At 37.4% G+C, this 14,516-nt stretch overlaps 1 protein-coding gene across 1 annotated transcript in view; it reads left to right on the top strand.

Moving 5' to 3' along the window:
• Positions 1–14,516, top strand: part of CACNA1E (calcium voltage-gated channel subunit alpha1 E) — a 285,148-nt gene that overhangs the window by 233,766 nt on the left and 36,866 nt on the right. The window contains exons 27-35 of the mRNA XM_070941053.1: positions 1,120–1,216; positions 4,007–4,167; positions 4,835–4,972; positions 5,826–6,027; positions 6,490–6,654; positions 7,864–7,974; positions 10,812–10,895; positions 11,016–11,141; positions 13,800–13,865. Of these exons, the coding sequence (XP_070797154.1) occupies positions 1,120–1,216; positions 4,007–4,167; positions 4,835–4,972; positions 5,826–6,027; positions 6,490–6,654; positions 7,864–7,974; positions 10,812–10,895; positions 11,016–11,141; positions 13,800–13,865 (1,150 nt within the window). The remainder of the gene's footprint in view (positions 1–1,119; positions 1,217–4,006; positions 4,168–4,834; positions 4,973–5,825; positions 6,028–6,489; positions 6,655–7,863; positions 7,975–10,811; positions 10,896–11,015; positions 11,142–13,799; positions 13,866–14,516) is intronic.

A 14,516-nucleotide genomic window follows, 5' to 3' on the forward strand; every position in this document is an offset into this window, starting at 1 on the left:
TTATGGCATCATAGGGGACTGGAGGCTAAAACATGTGAAGAATGGTTGCAGGAACTGGGTATGTCTAGTTTGATGAAGAGAAGGACTAGGGGAGACATGATAGCAGTGTTCCAATATCTCAGGGTTTGCCACAAAGAAGAGGGAGTCAAGTGCTATTCTCCAAAGCATCTGAGGGTAGGACAAGAAGCAATGGGTGGAACCTAATCAAGGAGAGAAGCAATTTAGAACTAAGGAGAAATTTCCTGACAGTTAGAACAATTAATAAGTGGAACAACTTGCCCGCAGAAGTTGTGAATGCCCCAACACTGGAAATTTTTAAGAAGATGTTGGATAACCATTTGTCTGAAGTGGTGTAGGGTTTCCTGCCTGGGCAGGAGGTTGGACTAGAAGACCTCCAAGGTCCCTTCCAACTCTGTTATTCTATTCTATTCTATTCTATTCTATTCTATTCTATTCTATTCTATTCTATTCTATTCTATTCTATTCTATTCTATTCTATTCTATTCTATTCTATTCTATCATATGTGTCTGCTTATCAATACACTATATGCATGCACATATTTACTTGTGTATGAATGGTACGTTGTTACAGCTTATTACAATAGTAGAACCATCCCAGGAAAAGAGATATTTTACTGCCACCTTTGGATGAAAACAGAGCAAGATGATTGCTGGGATTCACCAGGTACATTAATGTATGATTCATAGTGGCATGGTGCCTTACAACAGATGGTTCAACTCAGCAAGAGTGTGAAATCACCTGTTTTAACCTTGTTAGCACACTCTTTCTCACAATAATAGGATTTGAAATCATCAGTCAATTCAAATGAAAAGGGAATTCTCCTGGGCTTGCACTCTCTTTCTCTCTCACATACAGACACAAACACACTTTTTATTGTTCAGATTTTTTTTTCTTTAAAAAATCCACTCAATAGTTCAAATTCATCAGGCTTCAAAAAGCCAATAATGTGGCCCATGCTTTTCACCGTCTATACAAAAAAGTAATGTTTACTATGGCTAAAATACAGTGAATTTAGTTTCTGTTTAAGAAGTCAATTTTTGTTTTTATCTTTTTGTCTTAATGTTTTGGGTGCCTTGTTTATCCTCCCAAATGTACAGGTCCAACAAAGGTCGTGACATTAAAACAATCAAGTCCCTTCGTGTTCTACGCGTCCTGAGACCTTTGAAAACCATCAAGCGGTTGCCCAAACTCAAGGTATTTGTATGAGAATTTCAGGCAGTGACCACTATTTTTTTAAAAGTAACTTTTAAAGAGTATCAAATGTGAAGAATGAGTGGCAATCTTTGCAATGACAAGTTGCCCTCTAGGGTGAGGGTACGGTGTACTGGCCAGAGCTGGCAATAGCAATAGCACTTAGTCGTATATACTGCCTCACAGTGCTTTACAGCACTCTCTGTTTAAGATGTCATCATATTGCCTGCAACAATCTAAGTCCTCATTTTACTGAAGGTTGAGTTAACTTTGAGCCTCATCAGGATTGAACTCCAGACGGTGGACAGAGTTAGCCTGCAATATTGCATTCTAACTACTGCGCCACCAAAACTCTTTATCTTATCTTAAGTAGGTAAGTAGAAACTAACTTTCCCTCTAGTCGCAGAGATGTCAAACTCACGATCCGCAGGCCAGGTGCGTCACGTGCTGGCCACGCCCACCCCCAGTTTAGTGAAGAGGGAAAAAATCGTGATACGTCATGTGATGGCAATGTGACGTTGTGAGTTTGACACCCATGCTCTAGTGCTTCATAGTACAATCAATCCTGCAAGGTATTGTTTGGCTGGCTTTTGAAAGCTACTGTAGTTTAATGCTTCAAACTTGCATTCAAATGCAGACAGATGAAGTTGCATGAGCCAGCCTTCCATTCCCAATAATCTCAGCCCCTTTCCACAGCATCTGTGAATATCCTCCACCCAGGGCCTGTAACTAAAGCTATAACTTCCCAAATAGTTGGGTCTGTTTCAATGATACATAATGTAGAAGATAAGTTTATTTCCCTACAACCAGTGGTGGGTTGCTCCTGGTTCGCACCAGTTCGCAAGAACCAGTAGTAAAAATTTTTAGTAGTTCGGAGAACCGGTAATAAGATTGGCTGGCCACGCCCCCAAACCGGTCCCCGGCCCAGTCACCGCTCGCTTATCCCGCCCACCTTATCAGAGGCTTTTTTTTTTTTTTTACTTTTAAAAGCATTTTTTCTACAACCTCTTTGGCTGAAATATGCTTTTAAAAGTTAAAAAAAAAGCCTCTGAGGATCGCGCGGCTCAGCTGGGATCGTCAGAGGCTTCTGAAAGCATTTTTTCTGCAACCTCTTCAGCGAAGAGGTTGTAGGGAAAAAAAATCCCTTTAAAAGCCTCTGGCGATCCCAGCAGATTTGCCTGATCATCAGAGGCTTCTAAAAGCATTTTTTTCTGCAACCTCTTAAGGTTGTAGAAAAAATGCTTTTAAAAGTTAAAAAAAAAAAAAAGTTGGCCATGCCCACCCACTCACATTACTCCCAAGCCACGCCCACAAAATAAACCACGCCCACAGAATTGGTAGTAAAAAAAATTAGAACCCACCCCTGCCTACAACCTCTTGCCATCATCTAGCCAAGTTCAGTTCAGTATCACAGATTGATGGCACAGTCATGTCAGAGGAAAGCTGTGGAGAGATAATTTAAAATCAAATGGAAACTGGATCCAATAGAAGAGAATATATATAGCTGAGGGTTGAACTGTGGAGTAATTGGTTTTGTCTGAGCTTGGTTGTTTACCTGCCTGACTAGATAACATCATCAGAGCATTGATGATGTTACATAGTCAGGTAACAAAACACCTTCAAGCAAGCAATCAAGCTCAAAGAGAACCAAAGACTCCATGAAGGTTGCTTCCCCATCCCCACCGCCAGATTTATGAGCGGCATAGTGCACTTTCTTTATGCACCTACTAGCAACTCATAGGCACTAGAAGATAGGGTTTTTTACAACCCAGCAGGATGTCTGCTGCACCTAAGTATAAAGGTAAGGTAAAGGTTCCCTTGCACATGTGTACTAGTCATTCCCAACTCTAGGGGGCGGTGCTCATCTCTGTTTCAAAGCCAAAGAGCCAGTGCTGTCCAAAGACATCTCCGTGGTCATGTGGGCGGCATGACTAAATGCCAAAGGCGCATGGAATGCTGTTACCTTCCCACCAAAGGTGGTCTCTATTTTTCTACTTGCATTTTTTACGTGCTTTCGAACTGCTAGGTTGGCAGAAGCTGGGACAAGTAATGGGAACTCACCCCGTTACGTGGCACTAGGGACTCGAACCACTGAAATGCCAACCTTTCAATCGATAAGCTCATCGTCTTAGCCACTGAGCCACCGTGTCCTGGCAGTTAAGTATATATCCCTATAAAACTACAATTGTCAGGATTGCCTTGGAAGAAGAAACAGCTTTTTATTTCTAGAAGAGATGCACTGGATAAATCCACTTTGATGAGTGGAAGAGTCTCCCTGCTCTTCGCATGCTTAGGAAAGGATACTGATTATGTCTTAGCCCTGAAAGTATTACTTATTGCAGGCTCCTTCCTCCAGTTAAAGAAGAGGTGGAAAACTCTAGGACAACATTCCTGTCTTTGTGCTATCCAGTCTTTGCCTGTCCTTGCCTTTCATGCAGACCTGCACAATGATTTTTGAGGGACTGATCCAGAGAACAAGAACAGACCTGCATGTCCACATGAAACTCTCACCCTATAGTTGTTGCAGCTGATATGCATTAAACAGTACATGGGAAAATAATCATGATTGCACAAGATGCTATATAGCATGACAGACCCAATTATCCTCATTTGTTTGGTATCCTTGTAAATTGTTTCATAAACAAATGAATACAGTAGATGCCTTTTGTACAGTAAAGATTTGACAAATGCCTTAACTAATTATAGCTTTGAGACTCTTTATGTTATCTTTGATAAGGGTATTTTTGCTTCGTTAAGATGAATCACACTTCATGGTTTATCATTCTCCCTCAGGCAGTCTTTGACTGTGTTGTAACTTCTCTGAAAAATGTCTTCAACATACTCATTGTCTACAAGCTCTTCATGTTCATCTTTGCCGTTATCGCAGTCCAGCTTTTCAAGGGGAAATTCTTCTACTGTACAGACAGTTCAAAGGATACAGAGAAAGACTGTATGTAAGTACAGCACACAGCATTCAGTCATGGCCTTTCGCAGTTAATGTACTTACTTAGAGGTGCTTCTAAATTCATGTTAGTTTTTTAATCATTTTCTTCTAATTTTCTATTTTATATGCTTTTGCGTGTTTAAAATAATGTAGAAACCAGTATTTTATTTTTAGGTGACCTTGTTCTACTTCCAAACTGATAGGTGCTTAATAATACATGAATTATAATAGAAAATTATATGGTAAAACTTAAAGAGAAACATGAGCTTAAGTCCCTATTTTTAATTACTGTAAAAAACTTCTTAATCTTCTTGACCCCTTGGTTTCTATTTGTATTTAATCCTACTGTTCCATTCATTTTCTGATGATCATTTAGAAAAAGAAAAAGGTAAGTTCAGGGGGCATAAAGATACAACAGTAGGTAAGTTAATATCTGTTATTTCCTATTCTAAATTCTGCCTTGCTTCTCCCATCCGGTCAAGCTAATTTCTAGCATCAGACTGATGGAAAAGTGATATCAGAAGGAAAGATATGGAGAGATTGGATTGCCATGATCAATGCTTCTCGTCTATCCTAGGAATTGTATTTTGTGTCCTACGTTTTAAGCCTTTTTCCTGCCCTCTTTATTGTGACAGTATAACAAAAGCCTTTTATTGTCTGCCACTTTTATACTGTAGTGGAAACTATATAGACCATGAGAAAAACACGATGGAAGTAAAATGTCGAGAATGGAAGCGTCATGAATTCCACTATGATAATATCATTTGGGCTTTGCTTACACTCTTCACTGTTTCCACTGGAGAAGGATGGCCTCAGTGAGTATTTTCCTTCTTCGCCTATAACTGGACTTTTCTAGCTTTTCAAAAGATACAAAACCTGTTAGTGGAAAAAAAACAAGATCTCCTGATCACAAAATGGTAGCCATATTACCTTCTTTCACAAAAGAACAAGCTCCACCCTTTCCACTGAACTTCAGAAAAAAATATTATGGACATTCCTGCTGTGTTTCATCCCCCACCTCTTTGACTTTGGTCTCTTATGGAACACCATCAGATGTCACAAAACACATCATCACTGACACACATATTGAAAAACTGCTGTACTATGATATTTGAAATGGATTGTTCTAGTTCACCCTTAAATTATGAGAATAATCAGAATATTTAGTGTACTTCCTTTTTAATAATAATAAATGCAATTTCCTTTTCTGAGGCAAATGAATGTATTTTTATTATGGTACAAAGGCAGATTTCTGAGTCATGATGCCTTTTTTGCAAAGGCAAAATTCCCCTCTTGTTTGAAGAGTACCTCACATAGAAAAAGAAGGGCTTCTTGAGACATTTGCTGTAGGAAAGTGGTCTTCTAAAGCAAATTTAAAGCTAATGTATACATTCAGAGTAATCATAGATTACTATCCTTGAACTATTCTATGGGAGGAAGTTGTGAGGGAGTTTACAGCTGACTTCCATTAAATTGGTTTATCAGAAGCTAAACAGCCTTCAGTCAATTTATTTGTCTATTTTTGGTGTATTTCACTCTACTTTTGATAAATATACTATATCAAAAGAGTTTGTACACTCTGTCAGTAAAACTAACTTGATAAAAATAACAAGGAATCATTAGTATATGATTTTCACTTACGTTTTCTCTTTCTCACTGTGTCCCCAGAGTTCTACAACATTCAGTAGATGTGACTGAGGAAGATCGTGGCCCCAGCCGTAGCAACCGCATGGAGATGTCTATTTTTTATGTGGTGTACTTTGTAGTTTTCCCTTTCTTTTTTGTTAACATCTTTGTGGCTCTCATCATCATCACTTTCCAGGAGCAAGGAGACAAAATGATGGAAGAATGTAGTCTTGAGAAAAATGAGGTAGTAAGAACTAACTAGATCTTAATTTAATCCTGTGCATGACTGGGTCTGCTTAGAGATAGATTTAACTCTGGGTGTTAGCTGGGTGAGTTATTTTCCCCCCTCATATTAACCTCTCCATTGACCTATTTAAGCATGTTTCGGGCAAATGGATAAAAGCTTTCTTTTTTATGAGAATCTTGATACTTGGAATCCTAAAAATCAATAGGTTTTTATTGCCCTAGAATTAAAGAAAAAAATGTTGAAGGAGGAGTTGAAAGCAGAATGAAAGTTATCTTATTTTCCATAATAAATAAAACAAATGAAGTTTTGTTCCAGAAATAACTATAAACTATTACTTCTCTTGTGTTCCTTGTTTTCATATTGTTCTACTTTTTTATACCACATAGTTGCACATTATTGGCAATAATTATAATAATATGCATGACATATTCTTGATTTTCTTTTTTTTTCTCCTTCCAGAGAGCCTGCATTGACTTTGCTATCAGTGCAAAACCCCTCACCCGCTACATGCCTCAAAACCGACACACCTTTCAGTACCGAGTTTGGCACTTCGTGGTCTCTCCATCATTTGAATACACCATTATGGCTATGATAGCTCTTAATACTGTGGTGCTAATGATGAAGGTGAGATGAACAGAATCAATATTTGAGACATACTGACATTGCAATTGCAAGTCAACATCATTTAAAAAAAAAAGCAAGGTTGCTAGCTAGTTGTAAACAGAGCATTTGAGAATCATGAATGGATGAAGCTGCCTTTGAATGAATACTGCCTGTATTGTCTAAAATGACTGAAGTATTTCTTTATGATTTCAGGGAAGTGGGAGTGTTCTTCTCAAGTCAAGCGCTTTCAACTAAAAATTACAGGGAAAAAAGCTTTCTGAATGTAACTTTAAGAAATGATGTCTCAGTTTGCTTCCTTTTCTATTTGGTTTTTTTGTAAGCCTAAGAGTAGAGGTTTTTATTGATTTTTAACTGAATTGCTCTGTGAGATTTTTTCAGGTGAAGTGTAGGATGAAAACACCTTAAATATATACAAGCACAAAGTAAATGCTCTGTCACTTAGTGATGTCTCTTCATTTCTTGGGAACTGTAATTAGAAGCCGTGCCAGGTATTACATGTTATAAATGCATCTAAAGGAATTAAAATTGCATATTTCACACTTAAATATATATTGTGGCTCTCTATGGGACCATCTTCTCCTACTGAAATAGTGGGCGCTCAGGAAGGGTAGACTTGCTCTGGAGCCCTTCATTTAAGGATTATTTTCTTCAGGGGTTGAGGCTTCTCATTTCCCTCCTTGACTTCACTTCCTGAAATCAGATTACCTACAGATTGAACTCCAGAAAGCCACTAGAACCTCTTTCTTTAAAGAGAGACAAGGCAGTAAAGCAGATACGAGCAGCAAATTCCCATTTAATCAATAATGCTTAGAATTTTGAGTGCTCATAATTTCATAATTTTACTTACTATTTTATTATAATACTTTGTTACTGAAAGAGGCTAATATAAACCATTCCTGTCTTCCCCACTGAACTTTTCTTTAGCCTTTCTCCATTATGGGAAAGTAACCATTTAAATGATGGTTTTCAGTAGCAATGGAACCCCCCCCCCTCTCTCTTTCTCTCCCTCCCCCTCCCTCCCTCTCTCTCCAAGATATTGGAGCTATTTCTTTTTAGTGGTAACTGTATTTAGCATTCATCTCACTATTTAGGATGTGCAAATCTTAAAGATATAGGCAAACCTCCAGGATTCTTATATTAGCCTACTCTGAAATTCAGAGTATTATAATTCGTCCTTCTTTTCTTTTTCTTTTTCTTTTTTTTTGGTAGTACTATTCTGCTCCATATACATATGAATTGGCTTTGAAGTATCTGAACATTGCTTTTACCATGGTTTTCTCATTGGAATGCGTCCTGAAAATCATAGCTTTTGGTTTCCTGGTGAGTAAAATGCATTCAGCATTAAATATTAAAACTCTGTTTATGGGCACTGTAGTTTGCATGCAGTAAGAATGCTTAGGGATCAGTCCTTGCCTATAGGAATTGCTATCTGCACACCCCAAGTTAAAGTTATTGATGCCCAGAAAAACATTGTTTTTGATGGGGACGGACGTAGCCTCTATGGTACCAAACCTCTCAAATGCCTCTTAATAATACTTAAATAATTAAGTATTATAACGGCTGCCTTTTCAGGAAACCCCAGATGAGACAAAATTATTTACTTCATCAACAGATTGCTCATTTGAGCATAATTTATTGTTATGATGCTGACCATCCAATCAAACATTTGTTTGTCATTCCCATGACTTTCCTTCCTGCACAAAATCTATTTTTTCCCCTTAGAAACCAACTAGATTCTCATGATCATTCAATATTTTTCAATGCGGAGATATTGGATTAAGATACACACGTGGTTGGAAAAAAATGATAAAGAGACATATTGACTTTAAACCAGAGATATTTTTATTAGGGATCGTACCGGAGACATATAACAAAGAATTGCAATATTTAATGGTGAATCTTTTGACCGCAGCCAGAATTGCATTTGCTAAAAACTGGAAAGTAGAAAAGTTACCTAATGATGAAGAAATTATCAAGAAAATGATGGAATGTGCTGAAATGAGTAAACTGACATTTGAAATAAGAGAGCAGGAAGATAGACAATATTATTTGATCTGGGATTTATTTTATCAATGGATAGAGAATAAGAATTGGAGATAATTATGAAATAAATGGATGTTGAAATTTTTGGAAATAAACTAGCATGTTTAGTGATAAATGGAAGAGAGGAGGAGCACAAAAAATGTCACCGACTGACACGCTGTCTGTAACTGTTTGGAATGATAATGTTTTTATGTTTTGTTTTTGTTTTTAAAAAATAAAAAAAACCTTTTTTTATATAAAAATTTTTTTTTTCCAATGCTTCCTCAATCCCCAAGAGCCATGGTGGCACAGTGGTTAGACTGCAGTGTCGCAGGCTAACTCTGCCCACTGCCAAGGGTTTGATCCTGACCGGCTCAAGGTTGACTCACTTTTTCATCCTTCCAAGCTCGGTAAAATGAGGACCCAGATTGTTAGGTGCAATATGCTGACTCTGTAAACTGCTTAGAGAGGGCTGTAAAGCTCTATGAGGCATATATGTCTAAGTGCTATTACTATTGTCTTTCTGTATAATTTTTTTCTAAGAGTATTCTCTTATTATTTCACCTTGCCACCTTTCCTCATGCTTAGTTATGTTTTCACCATATCATTTCCATCTTCCTCAATACTTTGAGGTCATTCCCCAAATTTTCTGTTGACAATTCCTATAGCTAAACCACCATGCCCTGCCCCAAATCCTATTTTAAAAAGTAACCTTAAAGCACCAAGACAAGTTCCAAAGGACATATATTATGCTTTTTAAAATAAACAGCCTCTCCTCCCAAGTATTAAAGGTTAGGCAGATAATTGAATATGGAGAGAAAGAGAAATAGCCAGATATGTCTTAGCATTAAAAAAAAAAAGCGGGGGGGGGATTTCTTCCAACTTCCATAGAGCTGCAGAAAATGTTTGATGCCAGTGAAGGATGTATAGACACAATTTCTCTACCTAGTTCTATGAGTAGACCTGAAATACCATTTGAATAAAACTAATGGTTAATCAAACCTGATATCCTTTCTCCAAAATGTGCAGTTTCCCAATAGTTTGGAAGTCGAAGACAACATGAATGGATACTATGTGTCTTCCTGAATTCCTCATGTCTGATTATAAATTCTGGAGTGATCCATTTCATGAAGTTATTGGAATACCAGTAATAATTTGGCTCCTGAAATTCTTCTGAAAAGCATAGCCTTAAAGGAAAATGAAGCTGATGCCTAGATGGATGTAAAGACATATAGAAAGAGTGATTCAATTTAAAGTTGAATTATCCACTCTGACAGACCTATATGCAAATTTTATTCATTAGAATATTTGTTATTTGAATTGGAAACCAGATAAATATCCTAGATTTGTCAAAAATTAGATTGACTCAAAATCCTACACATAGCCCAATCCTTAGGGTCAGATGAGTGGGGTTCCTATTTTTTTTTTTTACTGTACAGAGCAGAAGGTGATAAAGAAAATCAGTCAGGAACCCAATTTCAAGACATAACAGGGAACTTTGAATTGGCTCACAAAAACCATCCTTGGAGTATGTTGTAAGGTATAGCACAATCTAATGCAGGGAAATTAAAACAAATGCATTAGATTGTTGTGGACCGTATAGGAAAGTACAGGAAGTTGTACCCATTTCTGTTGGCTAATTGGTGATACAAAAGTATGAGACAGAATTTTATCTGGTTTGCAGGCAGAGAGAAGTTGGCCTTTTAAAAACATACTTAAGACTCTTTTGGGGAATATGCTAACATTTACCTGACTTACCTGCTTGAAAATGACAGGAGGCTATGCCTCCAGGTTTTTTTATCATTATTTAGCATTTGCTCTAGGATAGGTGTGTCAAACCCGTGTCCCATGGGCTGGATGCGTCACGCACTGTCCACACCCATGCCTGGTTTAGCAAAGGGGAAAAATGTTGTGATACGTTATGTGACAAAGCAAGTTTGACACTCCTGTTCTAGGACAAGGAGGAGCTAGGGAGTCCTGAGGTCTCAGACTAGATAACCAAAGATAGGCTGCCCTTATTCTTTGTGTATCTGAATATAGTCTGAACGGTGGCAAATTTTCAAGGGATATTATTACATCGATGCTTATGTTATATAGTAGGTTAATCTGCATATTCCTCTTTCTTCTTTCTGCAGAATTATTTCCGTGACACCTGGAACATATTTGATTTCATCACCGTGATTGGCAGTATTACAGAAATTATCCTGACGGATAGTAAGGTGAATCTCTTTCTCCATTGCTCTCCTTTAGTGGAAGATCAAGACTGAAAGCTGCATATGATGTTTCTTTTTTACTTTTTCATTTTACTGTTTCCTCCTTCTCTCTGGCATTGTGTTAAGCCGACAGTTACCAGCAGCTTCAACATGAGCTTTCTGAAGTTGTTCCGGGCTGCCCGTCTCATCAAACTGCTTCGCCAAGGGTATACCATTCGAATTCTGCTCTGGACCTTTGTGCAGTCATTCAAGGTAAAAGCTGAACTCCTGTCTTCCTTCCAAGGTCAGTGGATTGCTTAGGACAATGAATAACATCAACCATTGCATACACAATTTCAGGGCACATCCAAGCAGATATATTAGCCTTATGGATGCCTTAGGTCAAACCGTCAATCATCCACAAAAACACAGATACTGGAGAAAGAGCTAGCAAGCTTTCATCCCCTTTATCCATATAAATGACCATCTCTTCAAGTTTCAACAGATGAGGAAATTTTGGGAGATCTACTTTAAGAAAGAATTGGATACTCTTAACTATCTGGCATAAACCCATAGTGGTACAGTCAACTGAAAACCTCACTACTCCAGCATCCTTTATATCACCAGCAAGACTTACCTAACAAGGCTCAAACATTTTAAGAAGGATGTATGTAGACTATTATTCAGGGAGAGAGGAACTCTGCTTTAAAAGACTTACAGTTAATTTTCCCCATCTCTCAGATATCTCTAATTGCTATGGCTGTGCAATGCTTCTGATGCAGAAGAGGTGCTTCAGAATGTGCGACAACTATGTGAGTCTGGAAACAGACATGGCTACTTTGATGAGTCACAGACAGGTGCTGCTCTGTTCACACTCCCACACATTCCAAACACCTCTTCCAAAATGAATCTAAAGCCCTGTTGCCTATTTTATATTGCAAACCCAGTGGGGATGCAGCTTTCACTTAGGATCAAATCCCCCTCTGCCAATTCATTTGCTTTCATGTGGCTGTAACAATCTGGAGTCTTTACCACTTCATTATTAAAAATAGTATTCATTGTTCCGTGGTTTCCTCAGCCTCCTCCATCACAGCAAACAATACATCCTTGCCATATTTTTTTCTTCTTCCTATGCAACAAAATGTGCTACAAAAATTTAGATTAGGTTTTTGAAAAAAAATATAAAATAAAAAGTGTTCATTTATTATTAGTTTTAGCTTTTCAGAAGCTAGCATATAACCTTTTTATAACCTGTCACAACCTGGCACTCTCCAAATATGCATTATTCATCCGTTAATAAAGCAAGTCTCCGTTGAGATACATACAAGCATGTATTGGCAGTAATTTGAAAATAATTAGCCAATAATTTCTTCCAACATCCTTTTTTTTCATTTTTCCAGTCTAACTTACAACTCTGGGATTTCCCAGTCATTTCCCATCTAAGTAATCCTTTTTAGTTTTGGGGAAATTACAAGATTGGCTAAGGGCTTCCACCTGTTAAGGATATCTTTTTCCATACTGTCTGATAGTTGTATGGGGGTAATATCTAGATTAAAGTCAACCAAACAATTGCAGAAGCTGGCATAGTTTAAAAGACCACTTGGAACCTGGAAGACCATGCACTTAGAACCAGGAATTTAGGCCCCAAAATTAAAACAACAACAATAACAACAACAACAACCATAAATTATTATAATGTATTACATACAAACAATGTATTCCTTACTAGGAATTAAAAGCTAGCTTAGTAAGTACAATATTGTAACCACAAGAAAGGCTATTAAAACCAAAAGATCATGGCTCACTATAACCAAAAATATGCTGTGAGGAAAGGTTGATGGCAGTCTTCCAGTCTTTAGGGAGAAGTCAACAATGCTCTGAACCCCAATTAGTGGTGAAAGAAGCATGTGTTGATCAAATAAACAATAATTTGAACCATCATTAGTGATAGAACTGGGTTACTTGTTCTTTCTTTATATTTGTGCAGATTGTTTTGCTTCTTTGTTGGTTATCTAACTTGGCTCTTCCTTTCTCACCCCTGTTATACTCCCCTGTCTCCCATTTGTCTGGTTGCATCCTTCTTCATATCTCTAATTTAGTTTATTCCTTCCTATATTTGGATGTTTTGCAGAGTCAGATCAAATTTATTATGCACAATATGTAAAAATGTCTAAACACCTATGCAGAAGTGGCTGAGGGCCTCGCTAGAGTCTGAGGCTTGCAAAATTTACTTGGTCATATTCATGGAGCAGGGTTTTTTGAGATTTAGGTTCTTTAAATGCAATAGAAGATCTGAAATATCAGGTTAGGGATAGATGGAGGAAAATCTATCTATATGGTTGCTTAAGAGTTGACAATGACTTGATGGCACATAATCAATCAAGGCCTATTTGAGGTTAGAAATACAATTACCAAATTTAATTTTTAAAGGTTTAGGTTTTAAAATAGGTTTTAAAATAAAAGGACTCCATGCTGTCAGATTATAGTAATCATGAAAATTGTCAATCTGGAAATGGCACAGGAGGGCAAAGGTAAAGTATATTATTGTTTATTTAGCTCTTAAGTCTTCTGTCTTATTTTGTGCACTTCCTCACATATAGCAGAAAAATATACTTGGTGCCTTAATTCCCTCTGTATTTTTCTAGTTTTTACTTCCCACTGATCACTTGCATGCTTGTTAAAGAAGCTGTAATTAAGTCACCTGTTACTCTGTTCTGTATTGGTGCGAATCTTTTTATTATCATATTTCTTAAACTTAGCATCATAGCTTCACTGGTTCACAAACCATTTAGTTAGTTTAAACAGTGATTCTTATCTTCTCTGCCACCACTTATTTATTACTACTTTAAGTAAATACGGATGTTACTGTTTTAAGCATATAAATACTATGCTTGTAATAACACAGTACTTTCTATTATTTGCATTTTCCAGGCTCTCCCCTATGTCTGCCTTCTCATTGCAATGCTCTTCTTCATTTATGCAATCATTGGGATGCAGGTAAGGAAAGAATTAAAAAGGTCTAGGATGTTGGGTCCACCCAACATAGAAATAACAAAACCTTGAGTCTTCCTCTTATATTAAGCTTAAGCTCCCATTTTCAGGCAGGAGGCCCATTAGCTCAGTTAATCGGTAGTCAAGAATATCCAAGTACACAGGTTGGAGAAGGCTGAAGTAGGTTATTTATAATCTAACAATTATTAGCATCTGAAGAAAAAAATAATGCAATTGTCAACTTGCAAAGCTTTCAAGATGCCATGAGCAGGAGGGAGGGAGAACTGATAGAGCTGATTGATTTCCCTAACTGAAGTACATTCCATACATTCTTCCTGACTGCAATCTGAAAGAGGGTGTTGGATTTCACAGCCAGCCAAAGTGGTTAATTGGAGAATGTGATTTAAGACATGGCCAGAGAGGAGGGGAGAGACAGGGTCATAGGGGAATGTAAATCTACGTGGGATTAGTTCTAACTGCATCTGAATATTGCCGAAATGGTGCTCCTAATAAATGACTGTATTTCTTTTGAAGTTCGGCTCATGGCTCATGAATTAATTAGGGCATCTTTCGGAAACTTCACAGCAATATCTTATATTCAGGAATACGAATTGTTACATTCCATATTGATGCGTAACATGCACCTGTCAGTGTTAT

Source organism: Pituophis catenifer, unplaced genomic scaffold (assembly GCF_029215685.1).
Source record: "Pituophis catenifer annectens isolate HBS135680 unplaced genomic scaffold, rPitCat1.0.hap2 SCAF_3, whole genome shotgun sequence".
In the NCBI taxonomy this organism is placed as follows: domain Eukaryota; kingdom Metazoa; phylum Chordata; class Lepidosauria; order Squamata; family Colubridae; genus Pituophis; species Pituophis catenifer.